Source organism: Anolis sagrei, chromosome 2, assembly GCF_037176765.1.
Source record: "Anolis sagrei isolate rAnoSag1 chromosome 2, rAnoSag1.mat, whole genome shotgun sequence".
Lineage (NCBI taxonomy): Eukaryota > Metazoa > Chordata > Lepidosauria > Squamata > Dactyloidae > Anolis > Anolis sagrei.
In genome coordinates this window covers 261,786,485-261,812,168 of record NC_090022.1, presented here as the reverse complement: position 1 = coordinate 261,812,168, position 25,684 = coordinate 261,786,485, and the positions used below count along the sequence as shown (strand labels likewise).

Here is a 25,684-nt window from a genome sequence, read left to right as displayed (position 1 = left end):
TAAAAAATTTATCGATACGAGTTAAAGAAAACTATTACAAGTTAATATGGAAGTGGTACTTGACACCGGTAAGAATAGCACATATGAATAAAAATAACTCAACAAATTGTTGGAGAGGGTGTCAAGAACCAGGAACATATATACACATGTGGTGGCAATGTAAATATGTAAATAATTTTTGGGAGAAAGTATTTAGAGAAATAGAAACTATAATGAATATAGAATTAGATAAAAGCCCTAGTATAGCCTTACTATCAATATATAAAGATAAGCAATTGAAAAAGGAGGATAAAGAAGCGATAACAAACTTACTAACTATAGCAAGACTGCTTATAACAAGGAATTGGAAAAAAGAAATGAATATACAAATAGAGGAGTGGTATAAAGAAGCATGGAAAATAGCAATAAATGATAAATTGACATGTATATTAAAGGTTAAAAAAGGTATATGGAAACAAAGCGATTTTGATGCTGTATGGGGAAGATTTGTGGTAAATGGATTAAAAAATAAGGAAGGAAAATTACCGTCACAAGAAGAAATGAAATTTTGGACAGATGAAATGTAAGAATGGTGGCTTGAGACGGGTGGAGGGGAGCACTGTGGTGAAAAAGGGGGGAAAAAAAAGAGAAAAGGGGTGGAAATGTCAGAGCAAAACAACAAAATAACATGTTAAAGAGGTTGATGTACAAAATGTAATAGTATGTAATAAATGTGATAAAACAATAAAAAATTATTTAAAAAAATAAATCAAACAATCATAGATACATTTAAAAATCAGTACCATAAATGAGCAGAGTCTGAAGTACTTCCACATATAAATCAAACCTTGATTATCCGAAGTTAGCTTCACTTCAGCAATAAGTTGAGGGAATAGCATATTTTGTCTCTCCTGTTGTTAAATTAGGAATACAAAATATTTGCCAATCCACTACAGATAACTGAAACATTTATCTGTGGTCACTTTTAGATTCAGATATACATACTGGTGGATATTTGATGTAAAAACGTTAAAGCTGTAGACTGACACAGCATTTGATGCTGCCAAATTTTTACCTTTATAAACTAAAAGCCTTCAGCAAAGTAGATTCTGTAATGCACCATTATATTACCATAAAAAGAAGCTATACCCTCTTACAGATCCACCATACCTCATTACAATAAAAAAGATACAATCCCTGCCATTTCCAGGTAAGATGTGGAAAATCTCCTGTCCGAAATCCTAATGAACTTTTTAAAGACAATATGACCTAAATGGGCCAAGGATCTAACTTAAGTCTGGCCATAAGCTCTTTCTGTTCCCTCCCACATTGTCCTTATAGCACTGTCACAAAAATATTATATACCTTTTCTTTCTTCAACTCTTCCTTGAGCATCTTTCGCAGCGTCTGACTTTTTATTATTTTCTCACGTTCTGAACACCTATTTTTATCTTTTTCTGGACCAGATTTTGAATGGACAGTTTCATCTTGAATTAATTTTTCCTGTGTGGGTCTCTCCTTGAGAGGCGAGAGTGCACTCTTCTGAAGTGCTTCATCACTTCTTTGGACAGATGGACAAGTATTTGGTTCTTTACTGGAAGATTTTTTTAAAGGAGAGAACTGTGGTACTTGAGGAACAGGTGTTTTCTTTTCAGGCAAAGTTGGAGACTTTGGTGAAATTTCCACATTAACCCTTTCAGAAGTCTCCTTATGAAGCACAGAGCTACCAAGAGTAGAAGAATGAGGTAATTGTTTTGTAGAATGTTTTGATGCCAGATTGACAGAACCTTGAGTAGATGTGGATGTAACTCTTGGTTTAGCAAGATTGGGCACAGTTGAAAATCGTTTTCTTCTCTGGAGAAGGGCCTCTGCACGTTTACTACAATCTCCATCTTGATTGGTTTTTTCATCTCTGCAAAATTCAAAAAGAATGACATCTGTTATGAGTATTTTTAAGAAAATTGTATAGCTGTTTTAAAAAGAAATGAATGAACTTATGAACTGAATCATGCAATATTAGATCTGCCTTTTAAAAAAAACATAACAATTTATCCAACAAATAAACTAACATTTTCCATTTGACTGAATATAGGACAATATCCGTTTCAGATGCTTACGTCCATACAGTTCACTGTTAACAATCTACCAATTAGTTATTGACTATATTGAATATACTGCTACAATACCCTTGGGAACAAAACATAATAAATACCAGCATATTCACTAAATTCGTATTTAGATCTTCTATGAAATGATTAGCAGGCAGGAAAAAAACTACGTTACTATGATGTGGTGATGCAACAGAAAAAACAAATCAAACTGGTGACTTCAGTAAAGGAACTGAATAATTAATAACTTTTTCACTGACTATACTTATCTGGAATTATTACATCAACTATGTATGAGATGGAAAAAGCAGAAGACAACAAGGGAAGCTACAAACAAATCAGACAAGATCCCGAATTGTCAAGATATATTATTAAAGTTAGGGTTGTCCACACCATCAGAGTTCCAATTTATATGTATGGTTGTAGAAACTGGAAAGTGAAGAAAGCTGATAGGAAGAAAATCAACTCATTTGAAATGTGATTCTGGAGAAGAGTTCCATGGATACTGTGGATTGCTAAAAATACTAAAAATGCTAAAAAAGATACGGTACCATGGACTACCAAAAAGACGAATAAATTAGTCCTAGAGCAAATAAAGCCTCAACACTCCCCAGAAGTCAAGATGACTGTTATACACTGAAAATATCATGAGAATATATGACTGACTAGAAAAGACAATCATGATTGGTAAGGTAGAAAGCGAGTCAGTGTGGTATAGTGGTTTGTGTCAGGCTAAAATATTAGAGACCGGGGTTTAAATCCTTGTTCAGCCATGAAAACCCAGTGATGACCTAGGCCAAGTCACCTTCTCTCAGTTGAAGGAAAAACATCTCTGAACGAATCTCATCTAGAAAAAGTCCATGATAGGGTCAATTTAGGAACACCATTAATCTGAAATGCCTTGAAACCATATTATAATGATAACATTAGAAGGAAAGGGAGAAGACCACATTACAGATGGATTTACCCAATCATGGCACCCACAGATCTAAATCTGTAAGAGCAGAGCAGGGCTATCTGAGATAGGATGATCTAGATATTTCTCATTAATAAGGATGTAATTAGTTGAAATTAGCTTGATAGCAATTAACAGCAACAATATAATATTGCGGACAAGGCGATTCAGTGTGTATGCACTTTCAGTGGCTGAAAAAACTGCAATCTGAAAATGGAAATCTAATAATCCAGATCTTGGCAAAATGTGACCCTACTGCATGTGTCAACACTACAAAGCATGCTAAATTATTTCAGTTAGCAGACGTACCTTTGTACGCAGTTTATGGTCAAATGCTTGCAATATATTCATACAACTAAACAGCACAGCACACGTTTATGACGTGTGTACTTTTAACACTATGTACAACTAGGACACAATAACCAAGGCATCATGATAGTTATCTTCAAATACATGAAAGGCTGTCACATGAAAGAAGCAACAAACGTCTTTTTTGCTGCATAGGAGAACATGACCCAAATGAATAAGCTGAAACGACAGTATAAGAAGGGAGACCAGCTAAGCATTAAGAGGACTCTCCTGATGGTTACAATCATCCAATAGCTGGCTGAAGACTATGTCAGCAGTTGCTCAACTGTCCTTCATTATAGGTTTTGTTTTAACAGAGATTAGACAGACACCTCTCAGCAATATTTTATTATGACTTTCTGCACCTGGAGGTTTTGGACTAGGTGATCCCTGGCATACCTTCCAACCCTCTATTTCTATGAGATATAATCTAGCATTCAAGGTTTTTGTATAACTGTGGTGGCATCAATAGTAGGTAAGTTTTGCCTTTTGTCTCATCTTATTCTACTATGTTGTAGAATGAATGCATCTTGACACCACTTTCGCTAGCATGGCTCCATGCCATGGAATCTTGGGAGGTGTAGTTTTACAAGGTCTTTAGCCTTCCCTGCCAAAGAGTGGAGGTGCCTCACCAAATGGCAATTCCCACAATTACATAGCATTCACTGATCCATTTCAATTAAAGTGTCAAACTGCATTGTTTCTATAGTGTCGATACACCCATAGACACACCCAGCAGGGCAATCATAAGGGTGGTTCAGCTATATAGGTAAAATCTGATGTATAACTGGATTATACCCATACCATCATCAGATCTAAGAGACCCACTAACAGTGTTTTCTTTCTTATTCTTTCTCCTTCTCATCACATCTAACCAAAGGAAGCACACTATTTCCATAAACATACAGGACAAAGCAAGATATTCAAAGCACAACTAAAGCTGAATATAACAATGTCAATTGTTTCATCTCCATCATCAACAACCAGAATCACTAGATCTTCAACCTTAACTATGAATATGGTTCAAAGCCATGCTGGTTAAATTGGGGACTGCAGAAAGTTAAAAAAAAAACAACAGCAAAAGGTATATAGTTGCTACTCACACACAAATACATCACTACTAACTAGATACACAAACCATTCCCTTCCAGGGAATAAGGAACTCCCACTCTCAATGCTTCTTTCACACATGCAGGGCTCCCACTACAGGGGATGCAGGTATGAATCATTCCCACAAGTTCAAATATAAATCCCAAACTTTTGTGCTCTGGGATTTTTCTGAAAGAACTAAACTTAAAATCATCAATGGCTTTGCGGGAAGACGAAATAGAAGTGCAAAAGAGTAGCTTTGTTCAAAGGTGAAACTTACCTATATAGCTGAACCACCCTTATGACTGCCCTGCTGGGTGTGTCTATGGGTGTATCGACACTATAGAAACAATGCAGTTTGACACTTTAACTGAAATGGACCAGTGAATGGATCAGCTATGTAATTGTGGGAGTTGTCATTTGGTGAGGCACCTCTACTCTTTGGCAAGGAAGGCTAAAGACCTTGAAAAACTACACCTCCCAAGATTCCATGGCATGGAGCCATGGTAGCAAACATGGTGTCAAGATGCATTCTTTCTACAATATGGTAGAATAAGATGAGACAAAGGGTAGTTACACCCAAAGGCAAAACTTATCTACTATTGATGCTACCACACTTATGACATCCCTGCCGGATGTCTCCCTAATGATTCTGTGGGAAGAAGGCTGAGGGTGCATCTACACCAGACCCGGGAAAACTTGGGCCCTCCAGGTGTTTTGGATTTCAATTCTCAATTGTGGGAGTTGAAGTCCAAAACATCTGGAGGGCCCAAGTTTGTCTGTGCCTGTGTTAAGCTGATGCTTCTCATGGACGTCTCTTTTTATTCAAAGTATCAAGCACATGGCAAGTCCCCGAGTCCTCCCGTTTTTGTTCTTTTCCTGTGAGCATGGAGAGAGACAAGATGTATCCACAGAGTTTGACAGCTGGGCTCTTAACTTTCCTATAGAGAAATGTTGTTACTTCAATAAAGTATTTTGTAACTTTTAAAGCTTGACCATGTTCCTGTATTGCTGAAGCTCATTCACTCTACTGCTCTGCACAAGAAGCTTCTGATCTGCTAAACTGCTGTTGCTGATTTACCATTTTTAATGCCTTTTCCTTTTGGAAATTACCCTGTGATATGTGGAGGAGTGGAAGAGTAGGGCCATGGTGGCACAACAGGTTAAAGTGCTGAGCTACTAAACTTGCCGACCGGAAGGTTGGTGGTTCGAATCTACGGGACGGAGTGAGCTCCTGCTGTTAGCCCCAACTTCTGCCAACCTAGCAGTTTGAAAAAATACAAATATGAGTAGATCAATAGGTACCGCCTCGGGGGGGGGGGGGGGGGGAGTAATGGCACTCCAGGCAGTCACGCCAGCCGAATGACCTAAGTGTCTACGGACAACGCCGACTCTTCGGCTTAGAAATGGAGATTAGAACCACCACACAGAGCCCAAGATGAGCACCACTCCTCAGAGCTGGAAGGGAAAGCCTTTACCTTTATATGTGTTTCGTTGTTTCTAGGCATTTGTGTGTGTGTGTCAGGCACGACTTGAGAAACTGACATTCGCTTCTGGTGTGAGAGAATTGGCCGTCTACAAGGATGTTGCCCAGGGGATGCCTGGATGTTTGGTGTTTTTTACCAGCCCTGTGGGAGGCTTCTCTCATGCCCCTGCATGCGGAGCTGGAGATGACAGACGGAGCTCAACCCACTCCCACTGGATTCAAACCACTGACCTGTCAGTCAGCAGTCCTGGGTTTAACCCACTGCGCCATTGGGGGCTCCTAGGCATTGAGTGTTTGCCTTTGTGTTTGTCTATGCTGGAATACGCCCTGAGTCCCTTCGGGGTGATAGGGTGGAATACAAAGAAGGTATTATTATTATATTATTGTATTATTACCAGAAAACATACTCTAAAACTGTGCTAAACTAACCCTCAAAGTGCTCTCAAAGTAATTGCCTACTGGCTCTGTACTTATTTCCTGCCTATAAGGCAGGCATGGGCAAACTTGGGCCCTCCAGGTGTTTTGGACTCCAACTCCCACAATTCCTAACAGCCTCAGGCCCCTTCCTTTCCCCCCTTAAGCGGCTGAGGGGGGAAAGGAAAGGGCCTGAGGCTGTTAGGAATTGTGGGAGTTGGAGTCCAAAACACCTGGAGGGCCCAAGTTTGCCCAATCCTGATCCAAAGGCAATATTTGCGGTGGTCATCTCCACTTGCCTGCTTCCACCTTTGTTCCCTCCCTGCTGGGCGCCTCCGGAAGTGTCTCCTGCGGCGGCTGTGGGGCCCTGTTCCCCGCCTGGCTCGGGGCCCACAGTTAGGGCAGGAACTGGGCCCCTGCCGCCTCTCCCTGTCGCCGCGGTGCTAGGCCTGACGTTGGGCTTCACGCTGAAGCGGGCCCGGCGGAACATGGCTCCTCACTGAGGCCTCTGGCTAAAGCCCGCCGTCGCCTTTCTCCTCCGGCCGGCGAGGCCTCCGCCTCATGTCCCCGGCCCGAGCCCTTCCTGCCTTCCTGCTTGCCTGCCGGGGCCTCGGAGGGCTGAGGGAAGGAGGCCTGTCAGCTGCCAGCCCGGAATGTCGCACCGCCTGCGTCATCAGCCTGCGACAGAATAGCCCTCCCTCTCCAGGAGAGCCCCTTGGAATGCAGGGAGTGCCTGGTGCTCTTCCAGGCAGGGGCAAACTTCGGCCCTCCAGGTGTTTTGGGCTTCAAGGGAAATCCTGGGAGCTGTAGTTTAGTGCCCCTTGCACACAGCTGAATAAAATCCCATATTTTCTGCTTTGAACTGGAATATATGGCCGTGCGACCTCAGATAACCCAGGGCCCTTCCACACAGCCATATGAACCAGAATATCAAGACAGAACATCCCACAATATCAGCTTTGAACTGGGCTATCTGAGTCCACACCGCCATATATTCCATTTCAAGGCAGATATTGTGGGATGTTCTGTTCTGATCCAGGGAAGTCATGCTACCCCTCTATTCTGCCTTGGTTAGACCACTCCTGGAATATTGTGTCCAATTCTGGGCACCACAATTGAAGAGAGATATTGATAAGCTGGAATGTGTCCAGAGGAGGCTGACTAAAATGATCAAGGGTCTGGAGAACAAGCCCTATGAGGAGTGGCTTAAAGAGCTGGGCATGTTTAGCCTGAAGAAGAGAAGGCTGAGAGGAGACATGATAGCCGTGTATAAATGTGTGAGAGGAAGTCATAGGGAGGAGGGAGCAAGCTTGTTTTCTGCTGCCCTGGAGACTAGGATGCAGAACAATGGCTACAAGAAAGGAGATTCCATCTGAACATTAGGAAAAACTTCCTCACTGTGAGAGCCGTTCAGCAATGGAACTCTCTGAGTGTGGTGGAGGCTCCTTCTTTGGAAGTTTTTAAACAGAGGCTGGATGGCCATCTGTCAGGGGTGTTTTGAATGCAATTTTCCTGCTTCTTGGCAGGGGGTTGGACTGGGTGGCCCATGAGGGCTCTTCCAACTCTGTGATTCTATGATATAGCTGTGTAGAAGGGTCCTGGGTTATCTGAGTCCACACAGCCATATATTCTAATTCAAAGCAGAAAATATGGGATTTTATATTCTGGGTTATATGGTTGTGTAGAAAGTCCCTTAGTCTTCAGTTTTCTCTGCCACATAAAGTTGTTGCCTCACCCATCTACACCTCTCAGAATTCCATAGCATTTGCTCTAGCATTCCATAGCCTTGCTAGTTAAAGTAGTATCAAACTGCATTCATTCTGCAGTGTAGATGCAGCCATTGGGATAATGGATTTAGAATGGCTTGTTTGTTTCTGTTTCTGTTGTTTTTGTAAGTTTTTTGGGCTGTGTGACCATGTTTCATAAGCATTCTCTCCTGACGTTTTGCCTGCATCTATGGCAGGCATCCTCGGAAGTTGTGAGGTGACCTACTATAGATGCAGGTGAAAGGTCAGGAGATAATGCTTCTGGAACACGTCCATACAGCCCAAAAAACTTAAAACAACCCAGTGATTCTGGCTATGAAAGCCTTCAACAATACATTATTATTATTATTATTATTATTATTATTCAAGAAAACAACATTTCAAATATAGTAACCAACAAAAAAACATATGCAAGGGAAATATATTTAAAATATCAGAAATCTACCTCATCCCTGTTGGTCGCTGTAAATTACCCTATATTCTTAATGCCTTTTAATCATCAGATTTTATCAAGTGTGTGTGAAGTGTCACATTATGTATATTTTAGTTTTTAATTTGGTTATTTTAGGGGATATTATAAATTTATGTTAATATTCTTTTTATTTATTGTTTTTGATCTGATTTGCTCTTTGTTTTTTGGCATTGAATGTTTGCCACCTTTGCTGGAAACCTCCCTTAGTCCCCTGAGGGAGATAGGGCAAGTTACAAGTAAAGTTATTGTTATTATTGTTATTATTATTGTTATTATTATTATTATTATTACAGTATCTGCATTGAGAAAGTACAGGGTTAGTCAAAATGCATAGGCCAATAAGCCATTCAATTGAATGGCTTATTGGCCTATGCATTTTGACTAACCCTGTACATCGTAGTACAGAGTTTTCTTAATGTATTAATAAGGTCAACAAGTAAAGTCAACAAAGATACAATCATTATATATAATAGCATAAAATAATGATAGATATAATAGTAAAATGCACCTAATTTAGTTTAAAACTTTCCCCATCTAAAGTATACTGCACTTAAAAATCTAATACAATTTTCCTAATAACTTGAATATGTTTAGCTCCCCTGCCCCCCATTCCTTTCCCTTTTCTTTGTGCCACCTTCACCAGGACAAATTTATCTTATTTTTTATCTCCGGAATTTCATTGTTTCTGTTGCAGGTTTGTCTCCTTGTCCTTCTATAAATACAAATTCTATAAACTTCTCCCAGATATTCCAAAAGTCTTGTTTGTTTCCACATTCCCTTTTTAACTTTAATGTCATAAGTCAGTCTGTTGTTAATTGCTATGTTCCAAACATTATTCCAATTGAATTTCATTTTTATCTTTCTATTTTGTTGTAATCATTAGTCTCGCTACCATGAATAGGTTGGAAATTAATTCCTTCATTTCTTGTAAGAATATAATATCATACAATGATAATAATGCTATTTCTGGTGTACCCTTTTCTCTATTTTTATTATTATTCTTATTTCCTTAAATACTATTTTCCAATTAGGTTCTTGTGGGTTTTTTCGGGCTATAGAGCCATGTTCTAGAGGCATTTCTCCTGACGTTTCGCCTGCATCTATGGCAAGCATCCTCAGAGGTAGAGGTCTATTTTCCAATTTTTTGTATAAATTGACATGTCCACCACATATGGATGTATGAGCCTAATACTTGATATCCTCTCCAGCATTGATTTGAATGTTTCTCCTCTGCCTTGTTTCAATAGGAATTGTGGAATGTGTTGCCTTTGAAATTAGAATTGTGACTTTAAAAAATGTTTTTATTTTAAGTTTTAGTAGTTACATCTTAATATTTTTAATTGTTTTTCAAAGGATGTATTCCACCTTGGTGACTTTTGCAAAAAGGTTGCATAATAACAATATCTAAAATTATTAACCCCTTCCTATCCTAAATAATGAGCCCTATTATCAGTCACCAAAACATGATTGCTGTTGTAATATTGTGACAGATATAACATTACATGTTTAACTGGTTTATCTGGTGGTAGGATGCTTATCTTATCAAGCAGCTCCCAGAATAGCATAACCAGTGTACTTATTAAACTCCAACCTCCAGAATTCATCCATACACATGTCTTGTACCTATCTGTGCTGGTGGAGGACTCTGGGAGTTATAGTACCAAGCAACTGAAATTTTCTGAGCTCTGAATATTCTCCCTCTCAGTTACATGTCTTCATTTAATTTTCCTTAGAACTCCCTATTGACAGTTCCACACTCACCTTTGTGTATTGTACAAAGCTAGAATTTGTGGCTTACTCCTAGTTTCTTATTTGTGAAAAAAATTGAAACACAGCTCAGTCATTCAACCGTTAGGACATAAGATGAACCCCCACACCACAAATTATGCTTTCAGCAACCCCATATTATATGTTGCCTTGATTCAGGGAGAGAGGATACAGTTTGAAGGGGAAAACAATTGTTTGTGCTCAATATATTCTTCTCTGAAAATGGGCATTAATGTGTGTTGGTCTGATTTGGCAATCACAAATAAGGAACTAGGCTTATTATCCCCAAACAAACTGTGAGCCATGTGTTCCCAAATGATACACCTTACATCCAAAGATAACATTTTCTATCATGCAAATCAAACCTTTCTGTATATGCAGGGCGCATATATATATATCCCAATCCAAAGCAGTAATACCAGGTTAGATAACAATGAATGAAGAACTGAGGATATACACTCCCAAAGTAAGTTATGTGCCCCCCTAAATTATAACCCTATTCAGAAGCAAATCTTTTAATATATGTGTAAAACTACTATGCATGCCAGCCTAGTGAAATAATACCTGCATTAGGTTAAAAATAATAAGAGATTCATACTTTGCATTGAATTAATGCAGTTTGACACCACTTTAACTGCCCAGTTTGATGCTATCGTCTTGTGGGAGTTGTAGTTTGGTGAAGCACCAGCGGTCTTTGGCATAAAAGGCTAAAGACCTTGTTAAACTATAACTTCGAATAAGTTATAGTTAAACAAGGTCTTTAGCCTTTTATGCCAACACTGAGCTACTGTAACACTGAGCTACTGCAGTTAAAGTCGTGTCAAACCATTAATTCTACAGTGTAGATGCACCCTTAGTTTCTCCCTCCTCCTACATTCCTATTCTTCTTACCTACTCACTCATCCATCTTCCTCCTTTTTCACCTAGCCAATTTAATTATACAATTAAAATTGTACAAAATGGTTGCAAAGAAGAGAGGACTTGTTAGACATCTGATCATTAAAACTACAAATGCGACAGATTACCGCTGGGATTCTTGGCTCCTATATGCAAAGCCTGCATTCTTCCACTGACCTTCTCAGCCCACACATCTTGACTGGGACAATGGTAGTGAAAAATTATTCATCTGTGCTGGGAAATATTTTCAGAGACAATTTCTGAATATGACTTTCTGAAAAGTCATCTACAAAAATCTCCAATGTTGATTCACTAGACAATTTTGTAGCTATACGCTTTTTGCTGTACATACAGTGAATCGATGCCCTGTAACTGAAATAAATCACACTGTATTAACCTCTGACAAACAAGTCACATTAAGAAATGAGGTGTTCACTTAATGAGAGTAAAAAGCAAAAAAGAAGTGTCATTAAGTGATAATTGGAATTAAAGAGGTTGTAAAATGAGATCCCATGGCTTTGGACAACTTGAATGCATTATGTAACTATACACCAGGCATGGGCAAACTTTGGCCCTCCAGGTGTTTTGGACTTCAACTCCCACATTCAGGTTGGGGCCCTAAATTCCCACCATTCCCAGACAATAATACTGTTACGGTCCTTGTAGTCCACGTGGGGAAAATTTCCAGAGTTAAAGACAACTTTAAAAAGACAAAAAAGGTCTTTGAAGAAGCATCATAAGGAACTAGAATGAATGCAATCCCCAAATGACAGCCTCCAGGCCTTCTCTGTAAATTGGACAAGGCCCAACATTAATTCTTTAACTGACAAATTAGGTAACAATAATTTACCAAATGAAAACAATTAAAACGTTAGTGTTTGTACTACTGAATTAACTTTTCCATTAACAAATGAATGGTCAACCCTCACCCTACATGTAAATAAAGCTTTGGATGGAATAAAATGAGGTTGCTTCTAGTTCCTAGATAATCCCTGCTTGGCTTTAAGGCTGGATTCGTTCGGAGTAGCTCACAGATTACACTGGTTCCTTATTATTTTTTCCTACTTAATTGCTGTTGTTGGCTTGACACATCTGGCAGTTTTCTCCAAGTACATCAAGCTTTCATCCGCATGTGGGTTGATGGCACCTCATAGAAGATTCTCTCCTGGATATAAATTTGTATGATTTGAGGTAGCCCATGGATAATTTTAGGGTGCACTTCTTCAATACATATATGTAACTGAAAGAATTAAGAATGTTATTTGTTAAGTACAACTTGGTTGCATCTAAATTGTGGAACAGTTTGACATGACGTTTAGCTGTTGTGCCCACCCACAACGATACATTGAAGAGTAGAGACATCACACTAGCAATGAAGATCCGCATAGTTAAAGCAATGGTATTCCCCATAGTCACCTACGGATGTGAGAGCTGGACGATAGGGAAGGCTAAGCAAAGGAAGATAGATGCGTTTAAACTGTGGTGCTGGAGGAAAGTCCTGAGAGTGCCTTGGACAGCGAGATGATCCAACCAGTCCATGCTTCAGGAAATAAAGCCCGACTGCTCATTGGAGGGAAGGATAGTAGAGGCCAAGAAGAAGTACTTTGGCCACATCATGAGAAGAAAGAAAAGCTTAGAGAAGACAATGATGCTGGAGAAAATGGAAGGAAAAAGGAAGAGGGGCTGACCAAGTGCAAGATGGATGGATGGGATCCTTGAAGTGACTGGCTTGACCTTGAAGGAGCTGGGGGTGGTGACGGCCGACAAGGAGTTCTGGTGTCTGCTGGTCCATAAGATCACGAAGTATCGGAAGCAACTGAACAAATGAACAACAACAACATATTAGACACATAAGGTTTTCATATGATGTAACATTCGTTACCATAAAAAAAAAAGAACACAAAGCCAAAGACTTATCAGCAGGCCCTTCGTATTTGTTTAGTTCAACTGCATAATGCGTTTTCAAGCTTTCAAGGCTCAGACTATTACATATTTGCTTTCCATGTTTATTTTTGGCCAAGCCTTTATTTATTTATCGCAAGAACCATGTTTGTTTAAATGCTAAGATTTCCGAAATAATTCCACCATGTTTGCGGAAAGTCCATAAGGAGCTTAATCCGAGGGCCCCCGTGGTGTAGTGGATTAAAGCACTGAGCTGCTGAACTTGTTGACCGAAAGGTGACAGGTTTGAATCCGGGGAGCGGCATGAGCTCCCACTGTTAGCCCCAGCTTCTGCCAACCTAGCAGTTCGAAAACATGCAAATGTGAGTAGATCAATAGGTACCGCTGCGATGGGAAGGTAACGGCGCTCCATGCAGTTATCCTGGCCACATGACTTTGGAGGTGTCTATGGACAATGCCGGCTCTTCGGCTTAGAAATGAGGATGAGCACCACACCCCAGAGTCAGACACGGCTGGACTTAATGTCAGGGGAAAACCTTTACCTTTACCTATCTACACTAAGAGCGCCCAGTGGCGCAGTGGGTTAAACCCCTGTGCTAGCAGGACTGAAGACCGACAGGTCACAGGTTCGAATCCGGGGAGAGGCAGATGAGCTCCCTCTATTAGCTCCAGCTCCTTATGCGGGGACATAAGAGAAGCCTCCCACAAGGATGATAAAACATCAAAATCATCTGGGCGTCCCCTGGGCAACGTCCTTGCAGACGGCCAATTCTCTTACACCAGAAGCGACTTGCAGTTTCTCAGGTCGCTCCTGACACGATTAAAAAAAACCTATCTACACTGTAGAATTAATGCCTCGGAAAGTGGGAGTTTGAGGAAGAGGCCGCGGATACAATGGCTGCCCTTTCTGTGGGTGTATCTACACCAGGCCTGGGCAAACTGGGCCCTCCAGGTGCTTTGGACTTCAACTCCCACAATTCCTAACAGCCTCAGGTCCCTTCCTTGGATATTTGTAACATGGGTTTGTTGAGCCACCAACACTATTTGGCAGAGAAGGCTTAAGACCCTCCAGCACTTGAGATGCCTTGGCAGTTAAAAAGTGCTGTCAAAATGTATCAATTTTGCAGCGTAGACTAGAGGCTTTGTTTCCTCTGCTCTGTGTTGCCACATAGACAGTCAGATATAGACACGCTGAAAGGGGAGGAGGGAAGGGCGAAAGGAAAACAGAGCAAGTGCGCACGCGCAGAACAGAACCCCGACCAAATACAGCCTGTCAAGAAAAGCGTGGCTCTGGGCAAAAAAAGTGACGTCGTGTGCGGGGTGACGTCACAAAGGCGGACCCTTATATAAAGGCGGCGCGCGGCGGGCGGGGCACGCAGAAGATTCTGGCAGTTGGAGCGGTTAGTGGGAAGTCGGAGCTCTCGCGTGACGGTTGTCGTCGCTGGGGTTATTGTTTTGCCATGGCCCGTAAGTAGAGGCCTTTCCCCTCTTTCTCCCTCTCCCGCTACGTCAGCGCTCGCGAGGGTTTTGTCAGTATCCTTTCGGCTCTGGACTCCTCCTTTAGCAATGGTGGTGGTAGTAGTCGAGGCCTAGTGCCTGGCGGTGGCTCTTGGCCAGAGGGAGGCGCCGCTGGGCCGGACTCTCGCCTCGGAAAGTGGGAGTTTGAGGGAGAGGCCGCGGATACAATGGCAGCCCTTTCTGTGGGTGTATCTGCACCAGGCCTGGGCAAACTGGGCCCTCCAGGTGCTTTGGACTTCCAACTCCCACCATTCCTAACAGTCTCAGTCCCTTGCTTTTCCCCTTCAGCCGCTTATGTGGGCAAACTGGGCCCTCTAGGTGTTTTGGACTTCAACTCCCATTCCTAACAGCCTCAGGTCCCATCCTTTTCCCCTTCAGGCCTGTTGTAAACACTAAAATAGAATTAAACCCAGGACTCTTAAAAATCAATAGTTTAAAGGCTTTAAAAATCTATTTTATTTATTTATTTATTTATTTACCTTACTTATTTAAAATACATAAAACACCACCTCACTTGATTTTTAAAATATAAAGGCTTGCAGAATTGATTTTGTTAATTTCAGTCAAAGCGGTGCCAAACGTCATTAGTTATACAGTGTGGATTCCCTACTATTATTATTTGAAACACAAGATGAGTCCACAGCAGGCACTCTGCTGGCTGTTGAATTGGATCCCACGTAGGACACTTCCCAGGTGTCTAGGAATGTGTGATGTATCGGCGAATAATGTGTGCAGATCCCAGTAAGGTGGCCTTCTGCAGCTGGCAGCTGGTAATTTTGTCAGCGCTGATTGTGTTTAAGTGCAGGCCAGGGTCTTTAGGCATTGCACCCAGTGTACCAATCACCACTGGACCACCTTTACTGGTTTAAAAGGCTTTAAAAATCTATTTAAAATCCATAAAGCACACGTCACTTGATTTTTTAAACATCATTCTTTAAAAGGCTTCCTGAATTGATTTTGTTAATTTCAGTCAAAGTGGTGCCAAACATCATTAGTTATACAGTGTGGATTCCCTATTATTATTTGAAACACCAGATGAGTCCACAGCAGGCACTCTGCTGGCTGTCGAATTGGATCACACGTCGACACATCCCAAGTGTCTAGGACTGTGTGATGTATCCGCGAATAATGCATACAGATCCCAGTAAGGTGGCCTTCTACGGCTGGCAGCTGGTAATTTTGTCAGCGCTGATTGTGTTTAAGTGCAGGCCAAGGTCTTTAGACACTGCACCCAGTGTACCAATCACCACTGGGATTGTCTTTGCCGGTTTAAAAGGCTTTAAAAATCTATTTAAAATCCATAAAGCACACGTCACTTGCTTTTTAAAACATCATTCTTTAAAAGGCTTCCTGAATTGATTTTGTTAATTCCAGTCAAAGCGGTGCCAAACTTCATTAGTTATATGGTGTTGATGCCCTATTATTATTTCCAGTATTTCTACCCCGTCTCTTCTCAATCCCCGAGGGGGGACTCAGGACAGCTTACAATATTCACCGATACAATGCCGATACATGACAATCATCATAATACAATCGCAATTGAACATAAGTCATAATTAAATCAGTACATAAGCAAAAATTAAAACAGTAAAAATAGTCTCATTAGCTGTGTCGCCATTCCAGCCAATGTCCATCTAAAGTGCTACTTACTTCTGCTGACCAAAAGCCTGGTCCCAAAAGCACAATTTTAATTTCTTCCTAAAAGCCAGGAGGGAAGAAGCTGATCTTATTTCATTTGGGAGTGTGTTCCATAGGCGGGGGGCCACAGCCGAGAAGGCCCTGTCTCTCGTCCCCGCCAGACGCATTTGTGATATTGACGGGAGCGATAGCAGGGCCTGGATGATCTTAGATTACGAGGTGGGACATAGGGATGGATGCATTCAGACAAGTAAGTTGGGCCAGAACAGTATAGAGCTTTATAGGTCAAAACCAGCACTTTGAACTGGGCTTGAAGATGGACCGGCAGCCAGTGGAGCTGACATAACAGGGGATAGTATGTTCCCTGTATGTTGCCCCATTTAGTAATCTATAACAGCCTGTTTCATGCACGAAGTTGCTTTATTGTTGTTTTTTTTATAAGTCCCACTTTTCTTCCTCAATGGGACTCGAGAGTGTTTTAAAATAACAATAAGTACAAAAAGTATTTTCCATAATAATAATACCTCTAGTTGGCACCTCTCTTCCGAAAGGGACTCGGGATGGTTTATAGCACCAAAGCAGGCAAGCATTCCTTACAAAGTAACAAAACGACATCAGGAATAATACAAAATACACAAAAATAACAATAATCCTATAATGAAAAAAAAATTGAGATGGGGGATAAACCAACTAGACAATACACTGAGACGTGTAAACATTAAACATATTACTTTTTTAAAAAGGAGCCCCCGGTGGCCCAATGGGTTAAACTCTTGCGCCAGCTGGACGGAAGACCAACAGGTTGGAGGTTTGAATCTGAGAAAAGTTCGGATGTGCTCCCTCTGTCAGCTCCAGCTCCTCATGCGGGGACATGAGAAAAACTTCCCACAAGGATGGTAAAACATCTGGGCGTCCCCTGGGCAACATCCTTGCAGATGGCCAATTCTCTCACACCAGAAGCGACTTGCAGTTTCTCAAGTCACTCCTGACACCAAAAATAAAAACAGACACGAGTTGCATATAGAATGACTTTATGTCATATACATTCAAAATCAATAAAAAAAATTAACAATTAGTGAAAGATTACTTCCTTTTGATCCTGACTTTTATTATGTATATGCTGACTTTTTTTCTCTTAAAATAGACTCAGAAGGTACTAAAGTATGTACGGTTTGGCCATAGAGCATATAAACACTAAAACAGAATCAAATCTAGGACTATTTTAAAGATAAATAGTTTAATACATTAAACCTCTATTGAAATATATTAAACACTACACAACACTCCTTGGCTCGAGCTTAACGAATAATAAAAAAAACTTTTATTTATACTGCACCACTATCTCCCTGTAGGGACTTGGGGAGGCTCACAAAAGCACTCCAAGGTGCCGTGCATAGAATAGGAATCTTAAAAACAAGACAGTTAAAGATCAATCCAATATGTCCCTTAAAAGGTCTTCATTTATGCATTAAACGTTTAATTAAAAATGTCTTTGCCTGTTGGGAAAGGAAAACAAGGGATGGGGAGACCCCATTGTCACTGACGGTTTAATGCAGTTTGAAGCTAGCTTCACATTGTGGGAGGGATAGCCAATACTCCAGAAGATAGGAGCAGAATTCAAAATGATCTTAACAGATTAGAGAGATGGGCCAAAACTAACACAATGAAGTTCAACAGTTACAAATGCAAGATACTCCACTTAGGCAGAAAAAAATGACATGCAAAAATACAGAATGGGTGACGTGTGGCTCGAGAGCAGTACGTGTGAAAAAAATCTTGGAGTCCTCTTGGTAAATAAGTTAAACATGAGCCAACAATGTGATGCGGCGGCAAAAAAAAAAACCAATAGGATTTTGGCCTGCATCAATAGTATAGTGTTTAGATCCAGGGAAGTCATGCTATCCCTCTATTCTGGCTTGGTTAGACCACACCTGGAATACTGTGTCCAATTCTGGGCACCACAATTGAAGGGAGATATTGCCAAGCTGGAATGTGTCCAGAGGAGAGCGACTAAAATGATCAAGGGTCTGGAGAATAAGCCCTATGAGGAGCGGCTTAAAGAGCTGGGCATGTTTAGCCTGAAGAAGAGAATGCTGAGAGGAGACATGATTGCCATGTATAAATACATGAGTGGACATTCCATCTGAACATGAGGAAGAACTTCCTGACTGTGAGAGCCGTTCAGCAGTGGAACTCTCTGCTCCGGAGTGTGGTGGAGGCTCCTTCTTTGGAAGCTTTTAAACAGAGGCTGGATGGCCATCTGTCAGGGGTGATTTGAATGCAATATTCCTGCTTCTTGGCAGGGGGTTGGACTGGATGGCCCATGAGGTCTCTTCCAACTCTTTGATTCTATGAAGTCATAGAGAGGAGGGAGAAAGCTTCCCTGGAGACTAGGACGCGGAACAATGGCTTCAAACTAGAAGAAAGGAGATTCCATGTGAACATTAGCAAGAACTTCCTGACTGTGAGAGCCGTTCTGGCTGCAGCATTTTGCACTCACTGAAGTTTCCAAATACTTTTCAAAGGCAGCCCTGCATAGAGTGCTTTACAGTAGTCAAAAGGGGATGTAATGAAGGCATGTGTCACTTCAACTACCACCATCATCATCATCATTTAATAACTTATTAATCGCCCTCCATCTGAGAATGCTCCAGGCGATTTACAGCTAAATTACAAAAGATAAAATACATACTTACAAAAATTAAAAATCAACAGAGATCGAATGCAGCCTAGAACCAGATCTGACATCTCAAGGAGTGGGTGCAGTTGGCACACTAGTTTTAGCTGTTCATGTGCTGAGTGGGCCACTGCTGACACCTGGGAATCCAGATGAAGAGTTGAGTCCAGGAAAATACCTAGGCTACAAGCCTGAGATTTCAAGGGATGTGTAACCCCATCCAGCACAGGCAGAGTCCCTATACATGATACTTCTGTGGGATCAGCTGTTTGATATGTGCCGTTTAGGTACAGATTGAGTATCTCTTATCAGAAATGCTTGGACCAGAAGTGTCTTGATAGGGGGGGTTGGGGAGATTGGGTTGGAATGTATCATATCCATTACTTGTTGTTGTTAAGAACTGTTTGGAAGTGAAATATGCTGCCTCAGTGTGGCGGAGTCTCCTTGTCTGGAGGTTTTTAAACAGAAGCAGGATGGCCATTTGTCAGGAGAGATTTGATTGATTGTTCCTGCATGGCAGAATGGTGTTGGACTGAATGACCTATGGGGTCTCTTCCAACTCTTGGATTATATGATATAATGAGATATCTTGGAGATGGAGCCAAATTTTAAACCAGGGCTAGCAAACCCAGGCCCTTGTGCCAGATGTGGCCCCTTGGGCTCTTCCTTCCAGCCCTTATCTGCCTTACTCCTCCTCTCAGCATGCAGATGAGGTGGTCCCCTGTGTCACCAGGAGGACCGGGGCAGAGACACGTGGCTGCTGAGAGCTCTCTGGAGAGCTCTCCGTAGCAGCCTGTCTCTTTCTCTCAGCTTGCAGGTGCCAACTGTTAGCCCCACACCAACTGCCCCCATGCCTACTGCCCTCTGCCTCCCCCTTCTCCCCCGCCTGCAATGCAGTCCCTACCCAAAAAAGTTTGCCCATGTCTGGTCAAAAAACAAAATTATTGAGTTTCATTATCGCCCTATGTACATCGCTTGAAGGTAACTTTATACACAATATTTTGAATATGTACATGGAACAACATTTGCATATATGGAACCTTCAGATAGCAAAGGTCTCAACCACCTACACGGACAGTTTTTGAGCATTTGAGAATTCCAGATAAGGGATGCTCAACCCTGTACCAAAAAACTTAGTCTGACATGCTTCTTGTTGAAGGCTCTATGGGATATTTTGGTATAAGATCAGAGCACATAGTGCTTCCTGAATGAAACAATGATACTCTGTTCAACTTTAAAAGGTACACTCAAATAATAAAGGGAGGAGGAAAACATGAATATTCGGAGCGAAGTTCTAAATGTTGAGCTTCATGACAGACCGGCAGTTTGTGAAATGAGATTTTTAGATGGATAAAGAAGATAATATTTCAGAGTAACTGTTCACTTGTTTAACAAATTGTTCGGTTGTTAAACATTACAGTGACTCATGGAAACAGATGGCTAGAATTTACAGTGGAAAAATATCTTTGTGTTAGTAGCCCCTTTTTGTTTGCCTGGAGATAGAAGTACTGAAAAAGATAGTCTTCCCAGGGTACTCTTTCCAGTTTTTTCAGGGACATTTGAAGTCAACATATTTTTCATGGATAAATGCTTTACAAAGCATGGGTGTGTTTGCTGAAAATGTATGGTATTACATTTTTAATGTACTATATCTAAGAAAGAAAGGATTGTTTCCTTGAGCTGTTGGCAGTATAAATGTAATAAGTAATAAACAAATTATCTCTAAAATAAAGAAGCAGCACCTGCTTGTTAAACCTACTTCAGCAAACGAGTCCGCTTAGAATCTATATGCCTGTGTGCTGAAGAATGTCTTTGTTTGCAAGTGGAAGCATATTAGAAGGTGAGAGTAGGTACCAAGAAAACTTGTTAGAATTTCTGTCACATGCATGTTTCTTATTGTGGCAGGCAAAAAATGGGACATTTTAAAACATAATTCGGTTCATGTGAGAGAACATATCCTAGTTTAACTAGTGAACCAATAACAGTTTGTGCATGAACTAATACATAGTTTTTGAAAACGTTGTAGAATAGCTAGCTGTACTTGGTCCTACACTTTATTTTTATTTTTTGGACAACAAAAATTGAGTCTGGTTTAACCAAGGCCAAATGCCCTAGTCTAGGGACCATGACTTTCATGGTACTTGACAAGAAGTTGCTGCCCGTCCTCTATTCTTGAAAAGTATGAATGTAAAATGTATAGGTTAGTCTCAATTGTTCCTTTACATCACTGAGTATACAAAGATAGTATATTGAATATGTTTCAAAATAAGGTGAGAAATGGCTCATTGTTCACCAGACCGATGCTATCAATCAGATTAGTTCAGTAGAAAGAATTAAGGATTGTGAGGAAGAGGTCAATGTGTTTGGCGGGGGGGGGGGGCAGGTGCAGCCCTTCAGGTGCTGTTGGACTGCATTTCCCATTGGCTGTACAGGATAGACCCACCAGAAGTAACAAATGCATGAAGGGCCACATTATTCCCATTCCTATTACACATTTGTCTGCAGGTTACAAGGAGGCACATATAGATAAAGAAGCAATGGGCAAAAACTGATAACTTCAGAGGAAGGAGCACAACAACTATTGCTCATTTGCATCCGGTAGGCATTAAGCTATTTAATATTAGGCTTCATATAAGACTGGGATATAGCATTTGAGCACATAGTTCCAAAGCAGATGGGAACTGTGGTTACTCAAGGTCGTATCTTGGAATCCAAGGGAAGAAATGGTATACCAGGCTTCTATTACGTAAGGAAATAGGAAGTATCTTCCTATTAGGAAGATGTGAAGGATTGGTGGCCATATTTGATATCGTGCAACTAATAAATGGGGAAACACTGGGCTTTTCTAAATTGAAAAAATGACTTGTTAAGATGTGCTCTGAAACCTAGGTCTGACATTTTCTCAATTCTAGGTGGGAACCAGCGTGAACTTGCCCGCCAGAAAAACATGAAGAAAGCCCAAGAATTGAATAAAGGCAAAAGAAAAGAGGATGCTCTCTCAGCTACTCAGAGGAAGCAAAGGTATGTTTGCATTGAAATCAGTCCAGATTTCATGTGGAAGGGTGAGCTATATATGACTCTGTCTCAGAATTCTGAGTATATGGTTAACATTCAAGAATTGTTTGGACAAAGAACGTCTAGCTTTTAAAAAGAGATTTCTTCACAATTATACTAAAAACCAGAGAAATGACTATATCTAGTATACTCCTGTTTTTTCTTTTTTTCTTTTTCAGAGACTCTGAAATTATGCAGCAAAAACAAAAGGCAGCTGATGAGAAGAAGACTGTTCAGGGAGGAGCAAAATAATATGCGGCTACACAAAGGACCTAATAATGCTGCAGTGCATCTCAGAAAATATAGGGCCTAAAAAAAAGACATATTTCTAATAGTAGCCAGCCATTAAATGGTTAATGTTTATCTTCTACTTATTCACTTGTCCAGTATGCATTTATTTTAGAACATCTGGTTAATGTAGTGCAGTTGCAGCTGACTTGGCTTTATTCAAATTACTAGAATCTGTTCAAATAAAATTGCATTCTAAGTTCTTTATTCCCTTTGCATGTCTATTAGTAATGGTAGCAGTAGCTTAACTGCAGTTTTCATTGTTAAAATGTTGGCTCAGTAAAATTACTTGTGTGACTGTACCAGTTATTAAGTATGAAAGTAGACTTGGAAATCTATATGGCAACTCTTTAACATTCAGAGGTATGCCTTTTTAAAGCCCAAGGTTCTCTCCTTGCTTTCCACTTTGTAAAGGTCAGCTGTAAAGTTAATCATAAATTATTTTTACAATAAAATGTTGCATGAAGTACTGTGTAGTTTGGAATTGGACACTCACGACAGCTCTTAACACATTTTCAGATGTTGCTGACAGATTGACAAAATTTAGAGTTTAGTCCCTTGGTTAGCACAGTCAAATAACTTCTGTCATGTGTTCTAATTGCAGCCTGAGTACTTTACAATAGCAAAACATTCTCTAATATTTACTATGTAAAACTGCAATTAAAGTCTGTAATCTGAATGCAAATATAAGCATTATCTTTTGATTAAAGCTTGATTGATTGTAAAAATCGGGGAGGAAACAAATTATTGGCTATGTTCATATTGACTCCTTTCTGCATTGGTAGTGAAGATCCTACTAGAACTACTTATTTAACTTTCATGGTTATTCTTCAACTAAATGGTGGGGGTGGGGGGGGGGGGGGAGTCAGTTGACCTGGGATACTGCCAAGCCATTCTTCTGTGCCCCGTTGGGTTTTTCATTCTCAAACAATGGATTCGTTAAATGTTATTTGCAGATTAGGGAGGAGAGAGTCAAGGCGGCCAGATCTCCCATGAAGTTCAAAGACAGTGGGTTACAGCACATACAGCGTATAAACTATAATCAGTTACATTTGTTTGTTTTAAGTATACAGCATCTCAAATCTGCCAAGTTGTTGAGAGTTTCATAAATGTAAGTATTAAAGTGGAAACCAAGCTCAAGCATTCTACCAACTGCAGTTCCCAACATCTTTAAAGGGTAGTAGGAATGCTTGGACACAAACTCAGACCATCTAACAGAGGAAGGCATGGTCAGTTCTGTCCCAGGTTATTGTCCAGATCCAATCCACTGAAGAGCACCTCAGCATGGATGCAAAAGTCCTCAGTTCCTCCAGCATCAATTTGAAGGCTATGCAAATTAGGTCACTTAGGGAAGCTATAAACCAGGTTTTCCAAGTGGAGGAGCCTGACCTATGGACTGCAGCAGCAGTACCTGATGCAAAGCTGAGCACTCATCTGGGCAAAACGGTTTGTTTAGCTTGTGTACTTACGTTTCAGTCACATGTGCCAACTCGGCTGCCTGATCCATGATTAAAGAATGAGTATGGGCTTAATGTGAGTCTACCTGGCATTAGAATAATATGTTCCAGATAGTACAATAGAAGTGCCATGAATTACTTTTCAATAACTTCAAAGCATAGGTTCTTTTTATTGCAATTTCCAGTGTGAGAGGGTAGATCAGATTACAGGAAAACATTTAGACATAGAATGACATTGGACATACAGACTATGCAACTACATTGGATTTACATTTACATGGCTAACAAAGGGGAATTACATTTTCACTCAACATTCACACCACATGTACATACATTCATCCTCAGGCATTCAAATATTGCCACATCATTTTCTCCCTCCTTGAAGAAGCACCTTTTAGGCCAGACCCTGCTTTCCTGCAGCCTGCCAATGCATTGTTCCATAACGCCAAAACTTCGAAATGCCAACATTTCTTTCTCTAAGAACAATGCCAAGGACCAGATCCATTTTCCATACAGCAGAACCTGACTCCCTGCCAAATTCCAAGACTCCAAAAGCGCACTTCTTCCCTTGAGAAAGAAGCCCCAAAGTGACCAGACTGCTCCTGTGCTCATCTGCCACTCCCCATAGGCACACTATCTCTCTCCTTCCCATGGAGTAGAGCATAGTGGGTGGAACAGACTCCTCAGGTCTGCCACACTTTGAACATTATTAGATTGAGTCTTTTATCGGAATATTCTGCTGATGTAGTCCCAAAGTTGTAAATTAATGATGGACATCTTCCATCCTGGCTCCATCTCAGTTTCCTCACCAGATGTTGATTCTTCTTGATTGGTGTTGACAAACACAGGGCTTGTGTTGACTTCCTTCTTAACATAAGGAATGTTGCAAACATTTCTTTAACTTGAAAGAACCATCGTCACAGTTCTTATCAGAGTTTACTTTTCAATTCTTATTAGCAGTTTTTAATCGTAGTCCAGAAAGCAGGTAGTTTGTCATTGCAGGCCTTAATATTATACTGGTGTCTCCAGAATTATTAGTTCCATCCATACATTCATCTTCCATTCTTCCATTCATTCCCACACATATTAAATCCACATTTATCAAATCTGCATATTAATTTTTTGTGACGGAAGAACAACCCAAAACCTGAGGATTGGGTACTTGGTGGCTGAGACAGAATGGATTAGTATCTTCTTTCCCTTTCATGACCTTGCTATCTCAATTTGTTTTCTCTTGCCATATCACTGTCTACACATAAGCCTTTAAATGAAGACACCGACCCCAATTCCCTAGTGATATCACTCCTGCAGCACATACAGATAACTCCATACATGCATACAGTAAGGGCCCTTCCACACAACCATATAACCCAGAATACTAAGCCAGATAATCCACAATATCTGCTTTGAACTGAATTATCTGAGTCCGCACTGCCATATAATCAAGTTCAGTGTGGATTTTTTTTATAAATCCTTTCTGTGAAGTTTTCAGTTGTCATTAAATCAGCTGTATGTCATTAAATCAGTTGTCATTAAAACAGCTAAAATAGTAGATGTGGCTCTTAATGCCACATTATCACGGGGTGTCTGCGCCCTACACCACTGGAGAAATTACACTGTTTAGCCAGTATTGCACCACCTGACATCCGCCGGGAAGTAGCAACCAATAGTGAAAGGACCAAGGCAGTGACATCTCTAGCTCATCCGTTGTTTGAATACCAGCCAGCATGTCAACGACTTAAATCAAGAAATAGTTTTCTAAGATCTACAGAGACACTCTCTGGAACACCTCAGCAAGCGAGAGTCCAAAAGTGGCAGGCTCAAACCCAGAACCTCAATCCATGGCTGATACCAAATGGGAGACTCCCC

At 40.7% G+C, this 25,684-nt stretch overlaps 2 protein-coding genes across 4 annotated transcripts in view; one reads left to right on the top strand and one right to left on the bottom strand.

Moving 5' to 3' along the window:
• The window catches only part of BDP1 (B double prime 1, subunit of RNA polymerase III transcription initiation factor IIIB), a 67,791-nt gene extending 60,745 nt beyond the window's left edge, over positions 1 to 7,046 (bottom strand). For all 3 annotated transcript variants that reach the window (XM_067464564.1, XM_067464565.1, XM_060761695.2), the window contains exons 1-2: positions 6,679 to 7,046; positions 1,345 to 1,891 (exon numbers count right to left, since the gene is read on the bottom strand). In XM_067464564.1, coding sequence (XP_067320665.1) covers positions 1,345 to 1,891; positions 6,679 to 6,869 — 738 coding nt within the window. In that variant the 5' untranslated portion in view covers positions 6,870 to 7,046. The remainder of the gene's footprint in view (positions 1 to 1,344; positions 1,892 to 6,678) is intronic.
• Positions 7,047 to 14,542: 7,496 nt separating this feature from the next.
• SERF1B (small EDRK-rich factor 1B) lies at positions 14,543 to 23,086 on the top strand. Its single transcript, XM_060759671.2, has 3 exons — positions 14,543 to 14,650; positions 21,929 to 22,037; positions 22,250 to 23,086. The coding sequence occupies exons 1-3, from the start codon at positions 14,644 to 14,646 to the stop codon at positions 22,320 to 22,322; spliced, it is 189 nt and encodes a 62-aa protein (XP_060615654.2). The 5' UTR covers positions 14,543 to 14,643; the 3' UTR covers positions 22,323 to 23,086.
• Positions 23,087 to 25,684: the final 2,598 nt, after the last annotated feature.